The 20,936-nt window shown below is 31.2% G+C and overlaps 1 protein-coding gene across 1 annotated transcript; it reads left to right on the forward strand.

The window, feature by feature from the left end:
• The first annotated feature begins 17,408 nt into the window (after positions 1–17,408).
• On the forward strand, positions 17,409–18,508 carry LOC136068011 (uncharacterized). The gene is made up of 2 exons (XM_065774602.1): positions 17,409–17,847; positions 18,147–18,508. The coding sequence occupies exons 1-2, from the start codon at positions 17,409–17,411 to the stop codon at positions 18,506–18,508; spliced, it is 801 nt and encodes a 266-aa protein (XP_065630674.1).
• The last annotated feature ends 2,428 nt before the right edge of the window (positions 18,509–20,936 follow it).

Consider the following 20,936-nt stretch of genomic DNA (forward strand, 5'->3'; position numbering starts at 1 on the left):
CTTCTTTGTCCATCTTGCATTCTTGCAGTCATATCTCTCACTGTTTTCACACATATCACGCATACACTTTGCTAAATTGGGCGCTCAATTTGATTTAAAAATTGATTAATTAATTTTAGAGTTTTGTACATTTTAGTACATGCTATTTTTCTTAATGTGTGACTGTTGAAAGTTGGAATTTTTTTTTAGATATGATGTATAATAAATGTGCAAATATTTTCTCTAAAACATTACATGGTCAATTTTTATATCATTGAGGTCTATATTGTATAGTCTTAACTAATTGTACCTAGAATGTTTGCATGCATCTGTTTATGGGTCACATAGTGTCAAGTTTGCATATATTGAAAGAGAGAATATTTGTGTTCATGTGTATCCTCAATTTATTTATTTATTTTTTTTTTTTAAAAACTTGGAGAAAGCTATTTATAAAACCTATGCTATTCATAGGGGGAGTTGCCTTCTTGATTCTCTATTTTCTCTTCTCCTTTGTTTTGTATGTTTACTATCTACTCTTTGTTTGGATTGTTTTTACCAATATGTGACAAAAAGGGGGAGAAATAGATGAAATTTGGAAAAGGTTTTTTAACTGATTTGGAAAAGGTTTTTTTTTATATTTTTTTATTTTTTTTATTTTTTTTTATTTTTTTTTTAACTTAGGGGGAGAGTTAGTTTGCTTTAGTTTGATTACAGTCTCATATTTGTTACTATTGTGTTTCATATTGTTTATTTGTGTTTATTTCCACACATACGGTGATGTGCTGTTTTGAGTGTTTCAGGAAAGATAGGTACATTCCAATCAAAACCTCTTGCCTCTTCTAGCAACTTTTAGGTTTGAAGTAATAGATTGGGATTTGTGATGTAATTGGGCATTTTATATTAATTGGGTTATTCTTGTATTTGAGCATTTCATATTGTTTGTAAGTTTTTTCACAGATGGCCAAAGAGGGAGATTGTTAGGTTCTAAAAGTTTGGAACAATTGGCAAATCGTGAGAACAAACTTGTCTAGGTATAGATCTTAAAGTCTATAGAGTTTATTAAATAATGCTCAAGGTGTTACAAGTCAGAACACAAGAACATACAAGCTGAATAAAGAAGAATTCGAATTTAGTGAAATCTGACCAATCGAAAATTAGATCTGACCGATCGAAAATCGCAAACATGAAATTTCTGTAGAATACTATTTTAGCCTAAATTCTGCTTAAATGTTTTGGATTTCAAGTGAAACACTTCTAGTATATAATGAAAAACCCTAACTACGTTTTCAGAGCTCTTAGAGAGAAAAGAGTGCATCTTGTGCATAAAATTGTAGATTTAGGGTTTTTGTACCCATACCTCTCTAAAGTCTTCTACTGGTAATATTCCTTGAACAATCTCAAGATCTGGTGTTGCAGAAGTTACTGCTACAAGATTAACAATTGAAGGTGATCTGAAACCTTTGAGTGGGATCTCAAAGTCACAAGCAAGGCGACTTGTGTTACTGTAATCCAAGAAGAGAATGAGTCTATAGATTCAGAGCTTGCACATGGTTGTGATAATAAGTTACTACTAGAGGTAGCATTAGATCTAGGGTTAAATCTTTTGTAATAGCTTCAATTCTCTTATAATGGATTTTGTTTACCTTGAGGATAGCTAGATCAAATCCTCCCAGGTTTTTACCTTGAAATGGTTAGTTTCATTGGTTTTCCTAGATCATCATATCGTGGTGTTATTTATTTTCCACTACTTTGCATGATATGATATATTTGTGTTTAACCTAGATTTGAATAATTAATCTAAGTAATCACTTGGTTAATATATTAGGTTAAACAATCTTTTTAAGCGGTCTAAACAAACATACAAGATTGCATGGATCTTTATCAATTATATTCCAATTAGAGACACAACTGTTACAACTTTTGCTATGCTCTAACATGATTGATGGTAAATAATAGAAATGAAATGGTGGATCCATGTAAAAGTTATCCATTACTTCTAATCCACCACTTTTACAAGTTGTAGCAAATGGTATACTTGTAGAAGAGCTATTCCATTAATCAAGTCAGGGATGTCGCTCCCAATGAAGTTGCCACCTAAGCAAGAAGCAAGTTTCAACACACCAGACATGTAGCATGCAGTCGTAACCATGAATCCACACATTTAAGATGAAAGAGATGACCACAATCAGGTAACAAGAGCGACACATTTGTGTCACTGTAATTAGTTAAGCATATTGAACAATAGGATGAGGTAGAGTTGCCCTTATGGAGCTTGGCTTGGGCATAAAAGAGCTTTGGGTTGTTGTGTAGGGTGGCTTCATCAAGACCTAGTTCAACGATATCGATGGATTGTTGGGGGGCAGTTCCGATGGACTCTGTGAATTGTTGGAGGGTAGTATTTGATAAGAAGCCATGTTGGTGGTTTTGATGGCCAAAAGGTCGCTGAGGGGGAAAGCAACATACAATCATTATTTTGACTACGATCATGAAGACGATGCAAACGATAGTTCCAATGAAAAAGATGAATTGGATGACATTTTCAACTCCATTCATGTTGGTGTTATCTAAGGCATCATTGGATTATGAGAGAGAGAGAGAGAGAGTTTTGGGTAATCAGGGCTAGCTCAACAATTTTGGGGGCGTTAGGCAAAAATTTTAAGTGGATTCTTTTTTAAACTTTAAAGTCTAAACCTACACAAATAAAAATTAATTTATTACATGGTTCAATAAATTAGTATCACTATAATACAAATGAGTTGATATAATATACATCATATTATTAATTGGTGTGATAATTTATAATAATTAATAAAGTAAGAGTTTGCATTAAAAAAAATATGATAACTTATTAATTAGTGTGAGGCTATGTGGGGGCCAACTTAGCTTAGGCCTTGTGATTTGTTGGGACTTATGAACAAGACTGCACAGTGCACATAGCATTGTGCAGTCTTGTCCTATAAAGTTGTGTGCATTGTTATTGTGCAGTATTCTGTATTTTAGGATATAATATGACATTTTTAATGCATTTTAGTGACCAATAAAAGTACTTAATTTTTTTTTTTGTAATTATAATATGTAGATAAATATTATATATATATATATATATTTTTTTTTCCAAGTGGGGGTCTTTTTATTTTATTTTATTTGGGGGCCTTAGACAATTGCATCAATTGCATCTATTGTTCAATTGGCCCTACGGATAATTGATGAGGCCGTCGACATGTTAAGAAGAAAAGGAAATGTGGGCATGATTTGAGAGAGCTATTATCTGGTGAGATTCTAATTTGGGGGGTTGCTATTATGGGCCCATTTGTTAAGAGATTTCTAATAATGTTGTTTGTATTTTTTGGAAATACGTATGAGTGAAAGTGTGTGAAAATATGTGTAACGTTGTTTAAACACTAAAAACTGTTGTTTAAATAACGGTCACAAACAGACCCTATATATCATTATATCCAGTTTCTAGCTTGGCTGGTCAATTGTTATGTTCCCGTTTATTTATTATCTTTTTTTTTTTTTTTTTAAGAAAGAAAAAAGGAGTGAATTTTCTCTCTGATTTCACTTCTCAAATTATAAATGGATTTTTTTTTTTCTTTTTTCTAATCTTCTTAATTTAATATTTGTAGAGATATAATTGGCAACAATTAATTATTGAGCAATGATTTATAAAATTGATAAAAATCCACTTAACATGTTGACCAAGGTTAGACCTAGCAAAGGGTTAGGTTGATTGGGTTTAGGTTCGACCCAAATGGGTTTGGGTTTGAAACATATTGGATTAAAGTGATTTTCTATTTTTACAAGCCTCTAAGCACGTTTGCTGTGCATGCTTAAATGCTCTTTTTTTTTTTCCTCTTTTTTTTTTCTTTTTTGAGTAAAAGTTAATTATTTGCATTTATTATAATTTGAAAATATATATTTGTTATTTTTCAAACAAATAAAAAGGATAAATTGTTGTAATTTATTTTTTGAACGTGCGTTTGAAAGTAGTGTAGTGATATAGAGAAATGTTTGGGTAGGAAAAATAAGATGAAGGTGAGGAGAAAGAAGGCTAAATTTTAGGAGTTCTTTTAGTTTTTTTTTTTTAATTTTTTTAAATTGGAGGTGTTTTACTTTTATTCATCATGAAAAAGGATTAAAAAAAAAAGAGTTCAAATCTTCTGTCCCAACTTATATGCTCCACTCTATTAGGAATAATACACAAAGTAATCAAGGAAGAATAAGGGTAACACAAAAGACAAAAATAAATAGATAACTTGGTGGCATAAAATTGTTATTCTTAGACTATATTTGCCCCCACACTCTTGTGCTGAAGGGTTATCTGCAAATTTGTCTTCAAGATACAACCAAGTTGTGGGGTTCTATAGATAACAATTTTGTAAAATAACCACAAGATTTTTTGTGTTTTTCTCTAACTTATTTTTTAAGTGAACTTAAGTCTCTATTTATACTCATAGGGTTATATTTCATCAAAAGGCAATTATGAAAAATCAAAATCTTTCATAAAACCAGTCATAAGGCTTGAAACATCTTTGAACATTCAAAATAGTCACCTGAAAATTTTGTAGAAAATTTAGCTTCTTTGTTCTTTTTTCTTTTTTTCTTTTCTTTTTTCGAGTTTCGATTGGTCAAGAGCTCCTTTCAATCGATTGAATGTTCTTTTTGATCGATCGAGTAGGAATCAAATAGCAATCGAATCATCCAAAGACTCTAGGATTATTTTCCTCATAATTTCAATCAATCAAGCATAAACTTCGAGCGATCAAAAATCCTTATTTTTGAATTTTCAACTAGAAAATTCTAGAACTTGAATTTTCAACTAGAAAATTCTAGAACTTGAATTTTCTCTTTATCAACGTTATATAACAATATTCGCCAAACTTAAACATAATTATTACAACTTATCCATGTATATACCTATATATACAACACATTCTATGCTCCACCAAACATATCAAGCCATGTAGATATTGCTTATATATTAAGCACAAGCTGATGACTTAAATGGAGTCAATCTCCTATTCTCCTCTACCTCCCAACTCACGTTTCAAACCCAAAAGAAAAGAAAATTTTATTTACCCAGCCATAGCCAGGGTCCACCACCATGGCCAACTAGAGAAAATGATGACGATGGATCTTGTCATTCACCAACTCTTATTCTGATACACCTAGAAAACGAATGTCACAAGATCATCACCCATGATGATACATAAAAATAATCTTAGCCCCCCTACAACTATTCCAACACCAACAATAGTGCTTCTTGGCCACAGTTGTCTACCCACAATTGAGATAACACATCTACCCACAGTTGCCTTCTTGGCCAAATACCTATCATCCAACAAAAAAACAAAAAACCCAAACTCACAGGTATCCTAGCCCACCCCATCAGTTCATTTTTTTCTTTTATACATCAAAATAATAGATAGAGAGCAAAGAAACCCACAAAACCCTCACTTCCAAATCTGTACAATGAATTTGGTTTTTGTGTGAGGAACAATTTCATATGGGTTTGTGAGAAAGAATAAAAAATTAGAGTATTGGCTTGATCATGAAGGCTTCCAAACTCTATTCTTTGCTATTGAGATTCACCATGGTCATCTTCTTTAGGTAGCCATGGTGGTGGAATCTTGTTTTAGTTGGGTATTTTAATGGTAGTTGAGTGGTTTTGTGGTTTTTTTTTTTTTTTTTCCTTTATTTTTTGTAACATGAGTTAGGAAGGAGATTGACTTCTTTTAAGTCATTAGTTTGTGTTTAATAAGTGATGTCCATATGGCTTGATATGTTTGGTGGAGCATAGAGTTGAGCATATAAGTTGGGATAGAGAATTTGGACTCATAAAAATGCTAAATTTTAGGGAATAAAAAGATTAAATTTGTTATTTGACATTTATAACCCTATTTCGAAGAGAAGTTACCCTTCATTAATGAGGGTATTTTTGAATCACATAAAAGTCTAGTTCAAAGAGAGGAATCCTCTTATAGATAGTATAGATGACTCTTACTTAGGATAACCATTTTTTTATAATCTTTTTGTTAGAAAGATTTAAAAAAAAAAAAAATTAACATACTTTCTAGGTGAAATACCATTTTGGTCCTTACATTTTGGAGTCATGGTTAATTTGATCAATACATTTTAGTAATAGTCAATTTGGTTCTTACCATTAACTCACTAACGGAAAATACTTACGTGACTAGCGGATTGCACAGTTGATACAACTCACACTTATGTGGCTACTAAAATAATAATAATAAATATTTTAATTTCTTTTTTTAAAAGCCACATTAGGATCTAAATAAATAAATAATTCGATATTAGAGACTTGCACTTTCTTGGTAGTCGAACATAGCAACCCAAAAACTTTTTTGTAGAGTTTAACCTAGAAAAATCCAAACCTAGAGTATGTACGATGAGTAAGGGTGTCCAACCAAATTGTAGACCTGGCTCACCTGCCCAAACCATTCAAGCCAACTTGAAAATTGGTTGACCCAATGCATTTGACGGTCAATGACAGGTTTCTACCCTTAGAAAACAATGCCGACGGTTAGTGACAGTTTCTGCAAGAAATATGATTCTAATTGACCAATCTCATCAAGATCTTGCTAGATCTGATAGAATTTTAGCCAATTTCGGTGAGTTTTGGCCACGTTTCTCTTGTTCGACTCTAATCGTCAACCGACCATTACCTAAGGAGACTCGATTCGCTTAAACTAACTCCTCTTCCCAGTCGGCGGCGAGTCTAGATCTTAGGGACCCGAAGTGATTGAGTCACGTCTGAATTTGGCACAAACTTGACACGAACCGACCCATGGACATCCTATCGTCGAGGACTTTAACCAAACCTAGACAAAATCCCTTAACCTGATCTCTAAATAGGTCTAGGGAAAAATAGATACAAAGATTCAAAATACAAATTCTAAAGTAGATATGAATGATCCAAGTCCAACTTCCATTGTTCTAGATCGTTCCATTCTTTTTTTTCCGATTAAATTCATTTTATTTTTCCTTTAAAAAAATCATTCCATTTTTTAATGTTCTGAGGTAGTTTCTTATTACGTGGATGTGGTTTTTAAAAATAACAATTAAAATATTTTATTATTATTTTGGTAGTCATGTAGATTTGAAATGTGCCAAATGTAAGTTTACAGGAGGGACCAAATTGGCTTTAAATTAAAAATAATAGAAACCTATTTTTTTTTTTTTTGGAATAAAAACAAAAATCTAGTTGAGAATTAGCAAAACATAAAAATCAAATTAGCTGTAACCCCAAAACGTAGGACTAAAATAATATTATCTCCTACTTTCTAACAATGTTATTCACTTATTCTTCTCTCTTTTTTATGGAACTTCGTTATTCTTGATTCTTCTCTTGCTTATGTAGAAAGTGTAGCATCATTCTCTCTTTGTTAAACATAAGCTATTATAGGGGTGTGTAGAATATCTGTTTGACCCGCCAACCCACCCAACCCACCCGTTCTATACGGGTCATTAAGTTAGGCGGTTTGGGTTGGGCGAGTTAGACGCCCAAAATAGCGAATTGGGTTGAATAACGGATTGAAACATTGTCAACTCGCTACAACTCGACCCACCCGTTTAATTATATATATATATATATATGTGGGTTGGGTTCAAGTTACACCTTGTGTAACTCTAAGCAGTGTTACACCATCTAATAACTTGTTATTGAATTCATATTTTGGAAATCTTACCATTGGATTACATGTTCTATATGTTTTTAACATGTATGCTAATTTTCATGCTAACCGGATGTTATTTACTATTTCATCCATAAACACATTTTTTATGTATTATTTTAAACTACAAACACTTGAATTTAAACAATTGATTAATTATTGATATTCAATTACCTTGAAATTTTGCAAGCATGGAGAATATACGAAGATAATATAATCCAATGGTGGATTTGTCAAAATTGGCATCCTATTAAAAATAATGAGTGGTGTAACATTACTTAGAATTACACCAGGTGTAATTTGAACCCAACCATATATATATATATATATATATGTATATATATAAATTCAAATTGATCAACTGTGTATTCTGTATGTAAAGTTAATCAATTCACCTAATCAATTTTTATAGCTAATCAATAATCAATTCCTTATACAAAATATAAAGTTAGCATTGAAACCCTAAAATCACTTCAACCATATATTACATACACTCTGTATTTAGCTTTCACCTTTAGCCACTTCCTCTCCCTCCCTCTTTCATGTTGTTTTGTCATTTTCTTCCTCAACCACACTTTTTTTTTTTTAATCCCTCAATTCTTCACATTCCATCAAATGTGTACTCTCCTAGACAACCACAAAGGTAGTTGTTGTTATATCTTATATTGCTTAATGTTTGTATCTATATTTTTATTGATTATGTTGTTTGTCTTTTTGATTTAGGTCCCATATATTCTTGTAAATATTGAGAGCATGCATACCATTTTGAAGTTTATTTGTTATGTTGGTATGTTATTATTTTGAATCCTTGATGTGGCTTTGGAAATGTTAAGACTTTGAGTTTGTTAATTCAATTTTCCTTAGTTGTAAGGCAACAACATACTATTTTTAATTTTTTTTCTTTTTCCTTTTTTTGTGGAGACAAGGTCTGTTAGAGATGATACATCTCTTTTTTATTGACCCTATGTTTGTGTTGGAATTGAGATTATTAAATAAAATCTACCTTTAATTTTTTGTGTGCATTAGTTATATTTTGAGATTATGAAATATTAAATTGTAGATTGTCATAATTTTTTTAAAAAAAATAACATTGTTAATACCAACCCACACAATCCACCTAACCCGCCGAGTTGAAACCGCCAAAATTTATAACAAATTTGCCAAATTTCAACTTTGGTGGGTCAGTGGTGGATTGAATTTTCCCAACCTGCTAGTGGCGGATTTGATAGAAATATTAGCTTTTACCTACCTAATCCGACCCACACACACCCCTAATCTGCTGTAGTACTATTTTAGTTCTTATTGTATATTATACTTATTGGAAACAATCGACAAGGATCATCATTCAATCTTTCTATTCGTCACTCAACACACACACAAAAAAAAAAAAAAAAAAACTTTTTATGCCTTATTTTTAAGAAGAGAAGATATGTAGTTAGAATAAGCTTAATTTAATTTTAAATAACCTGAGAATATTTTAGAATATCTTTTTGCCAGAACGTTATTTGATTCAAACAAAAAAGCTAACTAAGCTGCCACGCTTGCTTAGAGCATTCACAGATACCATATAAATACTTGATTTAATTATATATATATATATATAAAACTTGTAGATTTCAATTACCCATGACTTATTCAATTTTACATGAAAGATAGCATCTCAACAAAACTTATTATACTTAAACTTTTGAAGGAAAAAATATATATATGAATTTAAATTTTCAGGCAAATAGCAAACACATAATCTGAGTTATGACTTGAAGAATACTCTTTCTAGCTTTATTCTTTCTTTTTGTTGTGGACCAACATGTTGTTGGGTAGATAACACCTCGATAAGTCTCCAATTGAAAAGTTAATATAATATAGGGTCATGTTAATAGATACTCTTAGGACAATTATTAATAAACCATTCTAGGAAAGTTTTTATAGCACTTGTATGAGAAATTGAAAAAGTTGTCAAAAGATTAATTAATTGCTTTTTTTTGTTTTTATAAAAATTTTCCTAAAATGGTTCATTAACAAATGCCCTTAACTTTTCCCTATAACATATAAAGATATCAATTGATCCAAAAGGTTTTAAGCCTATGAGTTTGGACCTAACCATATTAAATTAACTATTCTCTCTTATTATTCTTAACTTTTCCCTAGCTTGAAAATTAAAAAACATTATATATATGGAGAGATGGATTCAAGTTACACCTGGTGTAACTCCACAAGAGTTATACACCATAGATTCTTACTAAATCTAAGGGTGAGAAAAACACCCTCTCATGTCATTAATGTAGAGTATTCATTTTCTAAATTAGCTACTTTTACTTAAATTTCTCACATTTAATGCCTCACGCTAATCAATCATCTTCCCTCTCCTCCCATACTGATATAGTGGTATTACCCTTTATTTTTTTTTTTTCCCCTCTCCTCATCTGTGTCCATTTTTGTTAAAAACAAATTAAAATTTGTGTAAAGCCAAAGAAGCGAGTAGGGTCAGAATATTGGGTTTTGAAATTTTGGGCAATGTTAATTTTAGTTTTTATTTAGTCTATTTATTTATTTATTTCTTATCTTGGTAGATTTGAAATCTAACTAGCAAGTTACCCATGGCGCGACCAATACAATAAAAATGAAAATGAATATTAGGTTTGGAACTAGAACTGGAAGATCAAAATGAAAATGGACATATATGGCTTTAGGTTTTGACAAAGGATGTAAGAAAAAAAAAACAATATAGAAATGTAAAAAAAAAAAAAAAAAAAAAAAAGGGGAGGGAAATTTATTTAGGTGGACTGGTAGAGTAGAATATTAATATAAAGAGAGCATTGAAGTGGTGCGTCACAACAAAATTCTTAGAAGCATCTAATACATTTTTGCTAACAATAACAATGATTGACTCATGACAGAAAGAGGAGGCTATCTTTCTTGAACTAGGCTCGTAATTTCTTTTATGTTTCCTCCAATTTAATTCTTAACTGATGGTTTTGCTATGCTGTTTTATTGCTTGTTTTGTTGTTGTGGATGAGAACTAATTAGCTGTTAAAACTATCTTTGAACAATCATGGAACATCATTTTTCTCAAAGGGCTTCCTTAGTTCCTTTACTTGAATCATCCAGCATGAGTTCTCAGGAATTAGAATGGGGTAATTAGGCATTGTTGACAATTTTTTTTTCCTTCTTCTTGTCGGTGACCTAGCAGTGGAGGAGATAGAGAGAGAAAAAGAGAGAGATGTGTAGTGGAGAGAAAAAGAGTGAAACGTATAAATTTTTTTTGGGTTTAGAAATAAGTATGGAATATATTACTTAAATAAACAATAATAAATGAGATCAATTAGAATACTAGCATTCATAAGTTTTTTTTTTTTTTTTTTTAACCGTTGGATCAACTTAAATGCAATGGTTTAAAAAAAATGTGTAACTTGAACATATCTCATATATAAAATATTTATTTTAGTAGTTTGATTTATGACACTTAAAAGTATTTTTGCACCCCCTGATCACATCCCAATTCAAAAACAAATAACAACACAAATCAGCCCATTTCAAAACCAAAATCTAAATAGAATACTCTCGCTTTATCTCTTTGATTTGATTTCTAATCTCATTCTCATGAATCTCATCTCCTTTTTTTTTTTTTTTTAAACTATCTAAATTAATATCTCTCTTTATTATAAATTTATATTATTTACGTGTGTGATACTGATTGTATACGTTACTTATTTATTTTGTCATAATATTATTTGTGTGAATTGTGATGTGTGTGAATGTGTACATGTATATTATGAATATAATATAACTTTATACAATTTAATAATCAGAAAATACAGAGACTTTGTTACATGTGTGTATATTGTTAAAAAAGTAAATGATGTTTCAATTACTTGATTGGTTAAGTAGACATTTAGTATATTATTTATATATAAATGAATGTGGCTATTTGTGTCAATAATTAATACAATGCCAATGAGTTTAGTTTTGTTATTTAATTGAAAATATTTTTTTTATTAAAAAAAAACAATGAAATATTTTTAATAAAAAAAAATGAAAAATAGGAAATAACAATTGAATAAAAATAAAAATGTTTTACAAACTTAAGAAAATAAAAAATGGTCATACTTATCCACATTGATTATAAATAATGACAATTAATAATGAATTATTATGTAACTATTTAAGAAGATGAAAATCCGTTTTCAAAAAAAAAAAAAAAGAAGATGAAAATCCTTGAAAGGAAATTGTAAAACTTCATATATTTCTTCTCAAGAAAAAAAAAAAAAGATTCACGTATTTGCTTTTTTTTTTTTAATTCCTCAGCAATAAACTTTTCACAAGCATGAGGAAGAGAAATTTTCAAAGGCTACTATCAAGAACCAAATTTGAAGCTTATCATTTTTTATAGGTAGAAATACAGGAAATCCAACTTACTATGATAAGTTTTGGAGAATAATTGTTCGGAAGTTCATGCGTGGTCAGACCGAAAGGGGAAAAAAGTCCCTTTCTTCCTTTTTCATATTTTAATACAATGTATCAAACCATCGCTCAATAGTCTGAACAACGAGGAATAGTCTAAACTAATTCCAATTTTTAATTTTTAATTTAATTTTTGAGAATTTTCCTAATTCTACTCCCAACTTTATTATATCTACTGAAATTCTAGACCTACTTGCACCGTCCATTTCATATATTTATACAATAAATCAATAATACAATGTTTGCACTTCTCTTTAATGATTCATGGCAAAAACTTTGGTGAAAATTTTTCTTTAATACAAAATCAAACAAAATCGTACCAAACAAAGTGTTTGAATCCGTACCAAATTAGTATATTCCTAATTATAAACAAAATTGTTACAACTTTGACATAATCGAGTATGAGTGATAAAAAGGATTTAGTAATGCAGTAGAATACCTGCGAAAAATAAAACATGTCTATTTTAAAGTGCAAGAAACAAAACATACTTGCTTTTGAAAGATAATCTCAAATTTATAAAGAGTTCTTTAATTCACAAGATGATAAGTCTGAAATCCACTTGATGATAGGTTTGAAATCCACTTGAAGACTTATTTAAAGTTTCTTTAAAACTTGATAAATAAGAAAATATGTTTGGAAACAGATCCTAATCGATACCTATCATAATAGAACTCTAATTTCACTTATTAGGCACTATATGCACTTAAAAATAAGAAAATAATTACCCTAAAACTAAAATTCCAAAAAATGACAAAAAAAATTAACAATTAACAAAAGTGTAAAGGAAAATTCTGTCTTACATAAAAAATTAGTGTGAAAATTATTATTCACTACTCCTCGTTGATCACTTTTACAAACTGGGGCAAATGGAATGGTAATAAAAGAGCTCTTCCATTTATCAGGATGTCACTTCCACTGAAGCCATCAAATTGTAATCAGCCAAGCATATTGAACAACAGGATATGGTAGAGTTTCCCTGGTGGAGCTTGGCTTCGGCATAGAGGAGCTTTGGGTATTGGCGTAGAGTGGCTTCATCAATACCTGGATGAAAGTTATTGATGGAGTGTACGGGGACAGTTCCGGCAGCCGGTTGGGGTTGATAGGCAGAAGTACGTTGCAGGTGAAAGAAAGTTGCAATCATGAGGAAGAAAAAAAGTAAGGTTCCTATGCAAAGGGAGAATCCGATGACATATTGAGCTCCAATCATGTTGATGTTATCTAAGGCATCGTTGGATTATGAGAGAGAGAGAGAGAGAGAGAGAGAGAGAGAGAGAGTTTGGGAAATCGATAAGGCTTTCGACTTGTTAAGAACAAAGGGAGAGGTAGGCATGATTGGGGAGAGCTAGCATCCGGTGAGATTCTTTGGTGGGCTGCTATTATATATCATTATATCCGGTTTCTAGCCTGATGGTCAACTGTCATGTTCCAATCCTCTAAAATATATATATATATACACACACACAAAGAAAAGAGAAATTTCTCTCCAATTACATGGTTTATACAACTGATAAAGATCCACACCAGGAAAAATCCACGCAATATGGTTTATTTGCCGTACTTTTATTACTCTTACTTCGGATGATCTACATATATATATATATATATTCAAGTTACACCTGGTGTATTTTTAAGTTAGGTTATACCGTTCAATATAATTTTTATTGAATACATATTTTAACAAATTTACCGTTGAATTAGATTTTCTTCTTATTCTCTATATACTTGCTAAATTTCTAGATGATTTGAGATCAACAACTATTTTATCAATCAAATTTTAAAATTTCAAGTTTTTGTATTTAAAATTGTGTATAAAAAAATGAGTTTCTAGATCGAATACCGAATAGCTTTTCAATTGACATAGAACTTGGTATATGTGTTATGATCATGTAATACAATGGTAGGATTTTTTTAATATTTATTTAATAAAAATTTATTAGATGGTGTAACATTATTTAAAATTATTCTTCTCTATTTTTTATGGAACTCTATTATTCTTCTCTCACGGAAGCAAAACGTGCAGCATCATTCTCTCTTTAAACACAATTTCATTTGGGATGTGATAACAAGCTGGTATAAGGAGTTTTTTGCTTATATTTTGTATTGTTTGTGGGTTCCAAGTGGTTCCTGTAACAAAGAAGCTTAATTCTATATTTAGTTAGCCTATTTCTCATATAGCCAAGTACTGTTTGCGAGTTCCACTTAGCTTGTTTATTTAATAAAAATTTATTAGATGGTGTAACATTATTTAAAATTATTCTTCTCTATTTTTTATGGAACTCTATTATTCTTCTCTCACGGAAGCAAAACGTGCAGCATCATTCTCTCTTTAAACACAATTTCATTTGGGATGTGATAACAAGCTGGTATAAGGAGTTTTTTGCTTATATTTTGTATTGTTTGTGGGTTCCAAGTGGTTCCTGTAACAAAGAAGCTTAATTCTATATTTAGTTAGCCTATTTCTCATATAGCCAAGTACTGTTTGCGAGTTCCACTTAGCTTGTTTGGTCAAAAAAATCATGGCTAGGTACTATTTATAGGTCCCACTTTATGGCTTTTGCTCACCTTTTTATTTATTGCAAGTTCCATTTTACTCACTTTTTAAAAAAAATAAAAAAAAATAGTATTTTCAACAAAAAAGCAAAGTATTTTTTTTTTCTTATATATAGTACTATCAGAAAAGAACAAAAACAAAAGGTTAGATAAGTTATTCCCCAATCAACACTAGTTTGATATACCTTGTTAGTTTTTTCTTGTATATTATAATTACAGGAAATAGTCAACAAAGATCATCATTCAATTTTTGTATGCGTAACTCAGCAAAAAAATAAAAACCTTTCATGCGTTTTTTTAAAGATGAAAAGAGATATAATGTTAAAATAAGCTTTATTTAAACAACCTAGAAATGTTTTAGAATATTTTTGCCAGAATGTTGTTTGATTCAAACAAGAGAGCTAACCAACCTTACTAGGCCTACTTGAAGTTCATGAGATAGAATATATTTTGCTAGAATATATTTCCTGACCTCGTTTTTACGTCCAAATTTCCAAATTTTAAATTAAAGAAAAAATACCAAAAATATTATTTTTCTCGTTGGAATAATGGGATTTTTTCAGAACAATTAATTTATCTCAATTTGTTAACCAGCAGGTTAGCAAATTCTGTGATTTAATCATCAAAATGACCCAATTGTCCTTGGTTGGTTAACAGTCAAATTCCATCAAATTATCCAAATTACATAATTTCATGTTAAAATTAATATTTCTAAACCATTTTCACAAGTTTGACCAAGTTTCACTATGCTCTACCCTAGCTTAATCTTGATTTGACCAAAATTCGACCACCCGATTGGGATAAATTTAAGTTTATATTGGGGATATTTGATTTCCCTTTAAAATGACTATATACTGGCTCATATCAGATTCGAAATAAACGAGATATTGTAAATATGATGAAAAAGTACAAAACATTTTGTCCTTTTCATTTTATGTCAATAAGCTTGATAAAATCCAATTTCATTTAATTTTAATCAAACAATTCCCGATTGGGTCAAATGAGGAGTCAATGGAAAGTTCTCAACATGAATTTCAATTTACCATACTCGGATTACAAAAATCCCACTTATAACAAACTCAATTACAGTAGAAACCTTTTAATAAAAACTAGTTTTTGACACTAATTTACTTTCCAAGGCATTTTATTTATCCAATATCAAAAATTGGGCCAAATAGTGGATAGTTTTAGAAAATAGGTATCAAGGTCTTTCCGATAATATTTCATGTGAGCCGAACAAAGTTCTAGAGAGTCGGGAAATAATGTTGCAAAAATAAGATAAATTGTGTAAAAACCATAAAAACTAGTGTTTGATGCCCTATTTGCGCATGAATTTCTTACAACTCGGAAAGGATGGAACTAAAACATTGGCAAGTTTTCTAAGGGCACATTTGGTAGACTGTAACGGTAATTACATAGGAATAGGAATGGATATTACTAAGAATGCAAAATGTAGTAATATAATGCTTATTACTATTCATTTGTTTGGTGACAACATAATAATAGAATCTTAAAGATAATGAAATGAAAGCATTTTAAATCAAACTATAGATACATTTTAGAAAATATCTTACTCATATAATTATATTTCCTAATATATATATATATATATATATATTAATTTGAAAGAGAGATTAGTTATTTTTTATGATTTTTTATTTCCTTAATTGTTATATGTATATGGAAAGTTATTTCCTTAATAGTTATTACATCCCTTTTAGAGATGAATAATTATTGCTCATTTTAAAGAATAGCTATTCATAAAGAATGACTATTCCCTGTAATAAAAACATAACCAAACTATTAAATAGTGAAATCATAGGATAATTATTACATTACAGGGCTTATTACAATTTGCTAAACATACTATCAACATCCTGGAAAAAAGGGCATTACAAGAGCTTATATGTTCATATCCATGTGCTTAAGTGCATAAATCATTGTCCCATTATTCTATATCTCTTATGCTTGGGTAAAACATCATGATGGGAATGTTACTTTGTTTGAATGAATCCAACTATAACCATGGGATTGATGTTCTTACTTATGTCATTATTTCCTTATGCTTGAAAGTTTAATTTATTGATGGAGGGTTAATTTGTTTAAATTAAGCAATAGATTACATGCTTGTTTTGTTAATATATATATATATATATATATAAAAGGTATCAAGGTCTTTCCGATAACATCACATGTTGATGATATCTTGGTCAATGACACTCATACATCACATATACTAACCTTGTTTCAACACAATATATAACTATCCATTGAAGTGTTAGAAGTTAAACTTGTTTTTTAATTAACCTTTCATAAATAAGTGGGAGTTTCATAAGTTAATGTAGTGGGAGATTTATTGAAGTTATGTGTGGGATTTATGAATGTAAGAGTTAGATAGTGTACTATATAAACACATTAATCCATCAAGTTCTATGCAAGAGTTGAAGTGAATGCAGTGTATTAAAGTGTTCTAACTCTTCCCTCTCCACTCTCTCTCCCTTTGTTTAATTTATGAGTGTGAGTCTCTTATATACACTAAGTAGCGTGTGAGTGTTTGTGAGAGTAAGTGAGGAAAGGCCCATTAGTATTTTTGTTTTATTTCCAACAGAGTGGTATCAGAGCCAATTAGTTCATGGTGAGAATGGATCGATATTGCCAATTGGATGGTGTCGTTCCAATTTCCTCGACTCACCAAACATAATTTTGAAAATTGGGGTATTCGAATGAAGGCATTACTCGGATCCCAAGATGCGTGGGAGATTGTGGAGAAAAGTTATGTGGAGTCACAAGATGAAGAATCTTTGACCCCAAACAAAAAGGAAGCCTTACGAAAGGCTCAAAAGAAATACCAACAAGCTTTTACGTTGATCTATCAAGGTTTGGATGAATCTATGTTCGAGAAAGTCGTAAATGCAAAGAAAGTTCACCTTCAAACATTAAGAGGTGTGTTTGAAGGTTTGCACATGATAGAGTCTGAATCTATTCTAGATTATTTTTCAAGGGTGTTGGTAATTATAAAAAAAAAGGAAGCCTTACGAAAGGCTCAAAAGAAATACCAACAAGCTTTTACGTTGATCTATCAAGGTTTGGATGAATCTATGTTCGAGAAAGTCGTAAATGCAAAGAAAGTTCACCTTCAAACATTAAGAGGTGTGTTTGAAGGTTTGCACATGATAGAGTCTGAATCTATTCTAGATTATTTTTCAAGGGTGTTGGTAATTATAAATCAATTGATGAGATATGGTGAGAACTTTGATGATGTCCATGTGGTAGAAAAAATCCTAAGGTAACATCTAAGTTTGACTATATTGTTGTGGTGACTGAGGAATCAAAAGACTTGGAGTCAATGACCATTGAACAACTAATAGGATCATTACAAGCCCATGAAGAAAGGCTCAATAATAAGAAGCAACAGCCTTTGGAGTAAGTCTTATAAGCTAAGCTTACCTTGAATGAAAAAGGGTGGTGTGAAAGTAGCCAAAGAAGCAGAGGATGTGGATATGGACGTGGTAGAGTAAGAGGATCTGGAGGAAGGAATGGTCAAAACTCTCCTAATAATCAAGTGAAAGGTCAAAGTTCACAATCCACTAGAGATTGTGGAAGAGGAAGTTTCTCAAGATCATACAGAAAAAGGTATGATAAGTCTAATATTAAATGTTATAATTGTGAAAAATATGGGCATTATGCTTCTGAATGTAAAAATGTCGCTAACGCTATTGATGAGAAAGCAAACCATGTTGAAGATAAGAATGAAGAAGTGGAGCCAAACTTGTTGTTGGCATACAAAGGAGAAGACAGAGAAGAAAATGGTGCATGGTATTGACACTAGTGCTAGCAACCATATGTGTGGGAATAAAAGGATATTTATGGAGATTGATGAATTAGTGGTCAGGAATGTTACCTTTGGTGACTCATCCAAAGTTTTAGTGAAGAGGATAGGCAAAATTCTTATCCGTTTAAAGAATGGAGATCATCAATTTATTTATGACGTATATTATGTGCCAAGAATGAAAACTAATATTTTGAGTATAGGATAACTCCTTGAGAAATACTACAATATCCAGTTGAAAGATCGTAGTTTCTTAATAAGGGATCATTGAAATAATGTGATAGCTAACGTGCCTATAACAAGAAATAGAATGTTCTTGTAAAATATTAAAATTGATGTTATTAGATGTCTGAAGACTTGGTTTAAAGATTCTTCTTGTCTTTAGCATTTAAGATTTGGGCACTTAAACTTTGGAGGACTAGAGTTGTTGGCAAAGATGAGGATGGTGAAAGGATTGCCTTCCATTGAGCATCCTAACTAGTTTTGTGAAGGATGTCTCCTTAACAAGCAATCAAGGAAGAGCTTTCCAAAAGAAGCTAGTATAAGAGCAACCAAGCCATTGCAACTTGTTCATATTGATGTGTGTGGACCGATCAAACCATCATCACTTGGAAAAAGCAACTACTTTCTTCTCTTTACTGATGATTTTAGTAGAAAAATGTGGGTTTATTTTTTGAAGCAAATATCAAAAGTGTTTGGTGCATTTAAAAAATTTAAGGCATTTGTAGAAAAACAAAGTGGCCATGAAATTAAGGCCTTAAGATTTGATAAAGGAGGTAAATTCACATCAAATGAATTCAAATAATTTTGCAAAGCAAATGGGATTCACTACTCTCTAAGAGTTCCAAGGTCACCACAACTAAATGGTGTAGCAGAAAGAAAGAATCATCTAATTCTTAATATGGCTAGAAGCAGGTTGAAGAGCAAGAAAATACTTATAGAATTTTGGGCTAAAGCTATTGATTGTGCAATCTGTTTGTCCAATCGTTGCCCCACAAGAAATGTTCAAGGAAAAACCTCACAACAAGCTTAGAGTAGGAAGAAGCCTACAGTTTCCCATCTTCGTGAGTTTGGGACCATTGCATATGCACATGTACCTAATCAAGAAAGGTCAAAGCTAGATGATAAAAGTAAAAAGTATGTGTTCATTGGCTATGATCCATGCTTTAAGGTTTATAAGCTTTATAATTCGAGCACTGGAAAAGTCATTGTTAGTCGAAATGTGGAATTCGATGAAGAAGGCACATGGGATTGGAGCATCCAATAAGAGAAGAAGTATGATTTCTTTCCTCTATCTAAAGAGGAAGAGCAAGGGAATGAAGTTCACGAAGAACCTGTCACTCCACCTCCATCACCAGCAACATTATCTCCTATTCATGAAAGTCCATCATCATCATCATTACTAGAAGGAAGTTCTAGTGAAAGACCAAGAAAAATGAGAGTCTCAATGATCTTGATGATTCAACAAAGATTACAGATGATGTAACACTTTTTTGTCCGTTTGCTGATTGTGAACCCACAAGATTTGAAGAAGCAGTGCACGACAAAAAATGGAGAAATGTTATGGACAAAGAGATCAAGGCATAAAGAAGAATGATACATGGGAGTTAGCAACTATTCTAACTCGAAAGAAGAAAATTGGTGTAAAATGGGTGTACAAGTTGAAGAAGAATGCAAAAGGAGAGGTAGAGATACAAAGCAAGATTGGTGGTGAAAGGCTATAATCAACGACAAGGTATTGATTTTATGATGAGGTATTTGCCCCAGTTGCTCGTTTGGAAACTATACGATTGCTAATTTCTTTAGCAGCTCGGAATCAATGCAAAATTTTCCAAATGGATATAAAATCTACACTTTTGAATGGCTACCTGAGGAAGAACTTTATGTTGAGCAAACTATAGGCTATGTTGTAAAAGAGCAAAAAGATAAAGTTTTGAAGTTGAAGAAAGCTCCATATGGCCTGAAACAGGCACTAAGAGCTTGGAATACTAGAATTGACAAATACTTCCAAGTTAATGGGTTTGCTAAATACCCTAATGAACATGCGCTTTACTGTAAGGTGCATAAAAATGGAGATATCTTAATTGTTTGTTTGCATGTAGATGATTTGATTTTTATAGGCAACAATCCAAGTATATTTAAGGACTTCAAGAAAGCAATTACAAAGGAGTTTGGAATGACATATATTGGACTTATGGCCTATTATCTGGGCATTGAAGTGAAGCAGATGGAGGATGAGAGTTTTATTTCCCAAAAGGTATTGCGAAGGGATATTCTCAAGATGTTAAATTCCAATCTAGTTAGCAAACCTGTAGAATGTGGAGTGAAGTTGTCAAAGCATGACGATGAAGAGAAGGTTAATCCAACATTCTTCAAGAGTTTGGTTGGAAGTCTTAGGTATCTAACATGCATGCACAAGACC

This window comes from Quercus suber, unplaced genomic scaffold (genome assembly GCF_002906115.3).
Source record: "Quercus suber isolate HL8 unplaced genomic scaffold, Cork oak 2.0 scaffold_95, whole genome shotgun sequence".
In the NCBI taxonomy this organism is placed as follows: domain Eukaryota; kingdom Viridiplantae; phylum Streptophyta; class Magnoliopsida; order Fagales; family Fagaceae; genus Quercus; species Quercus suber.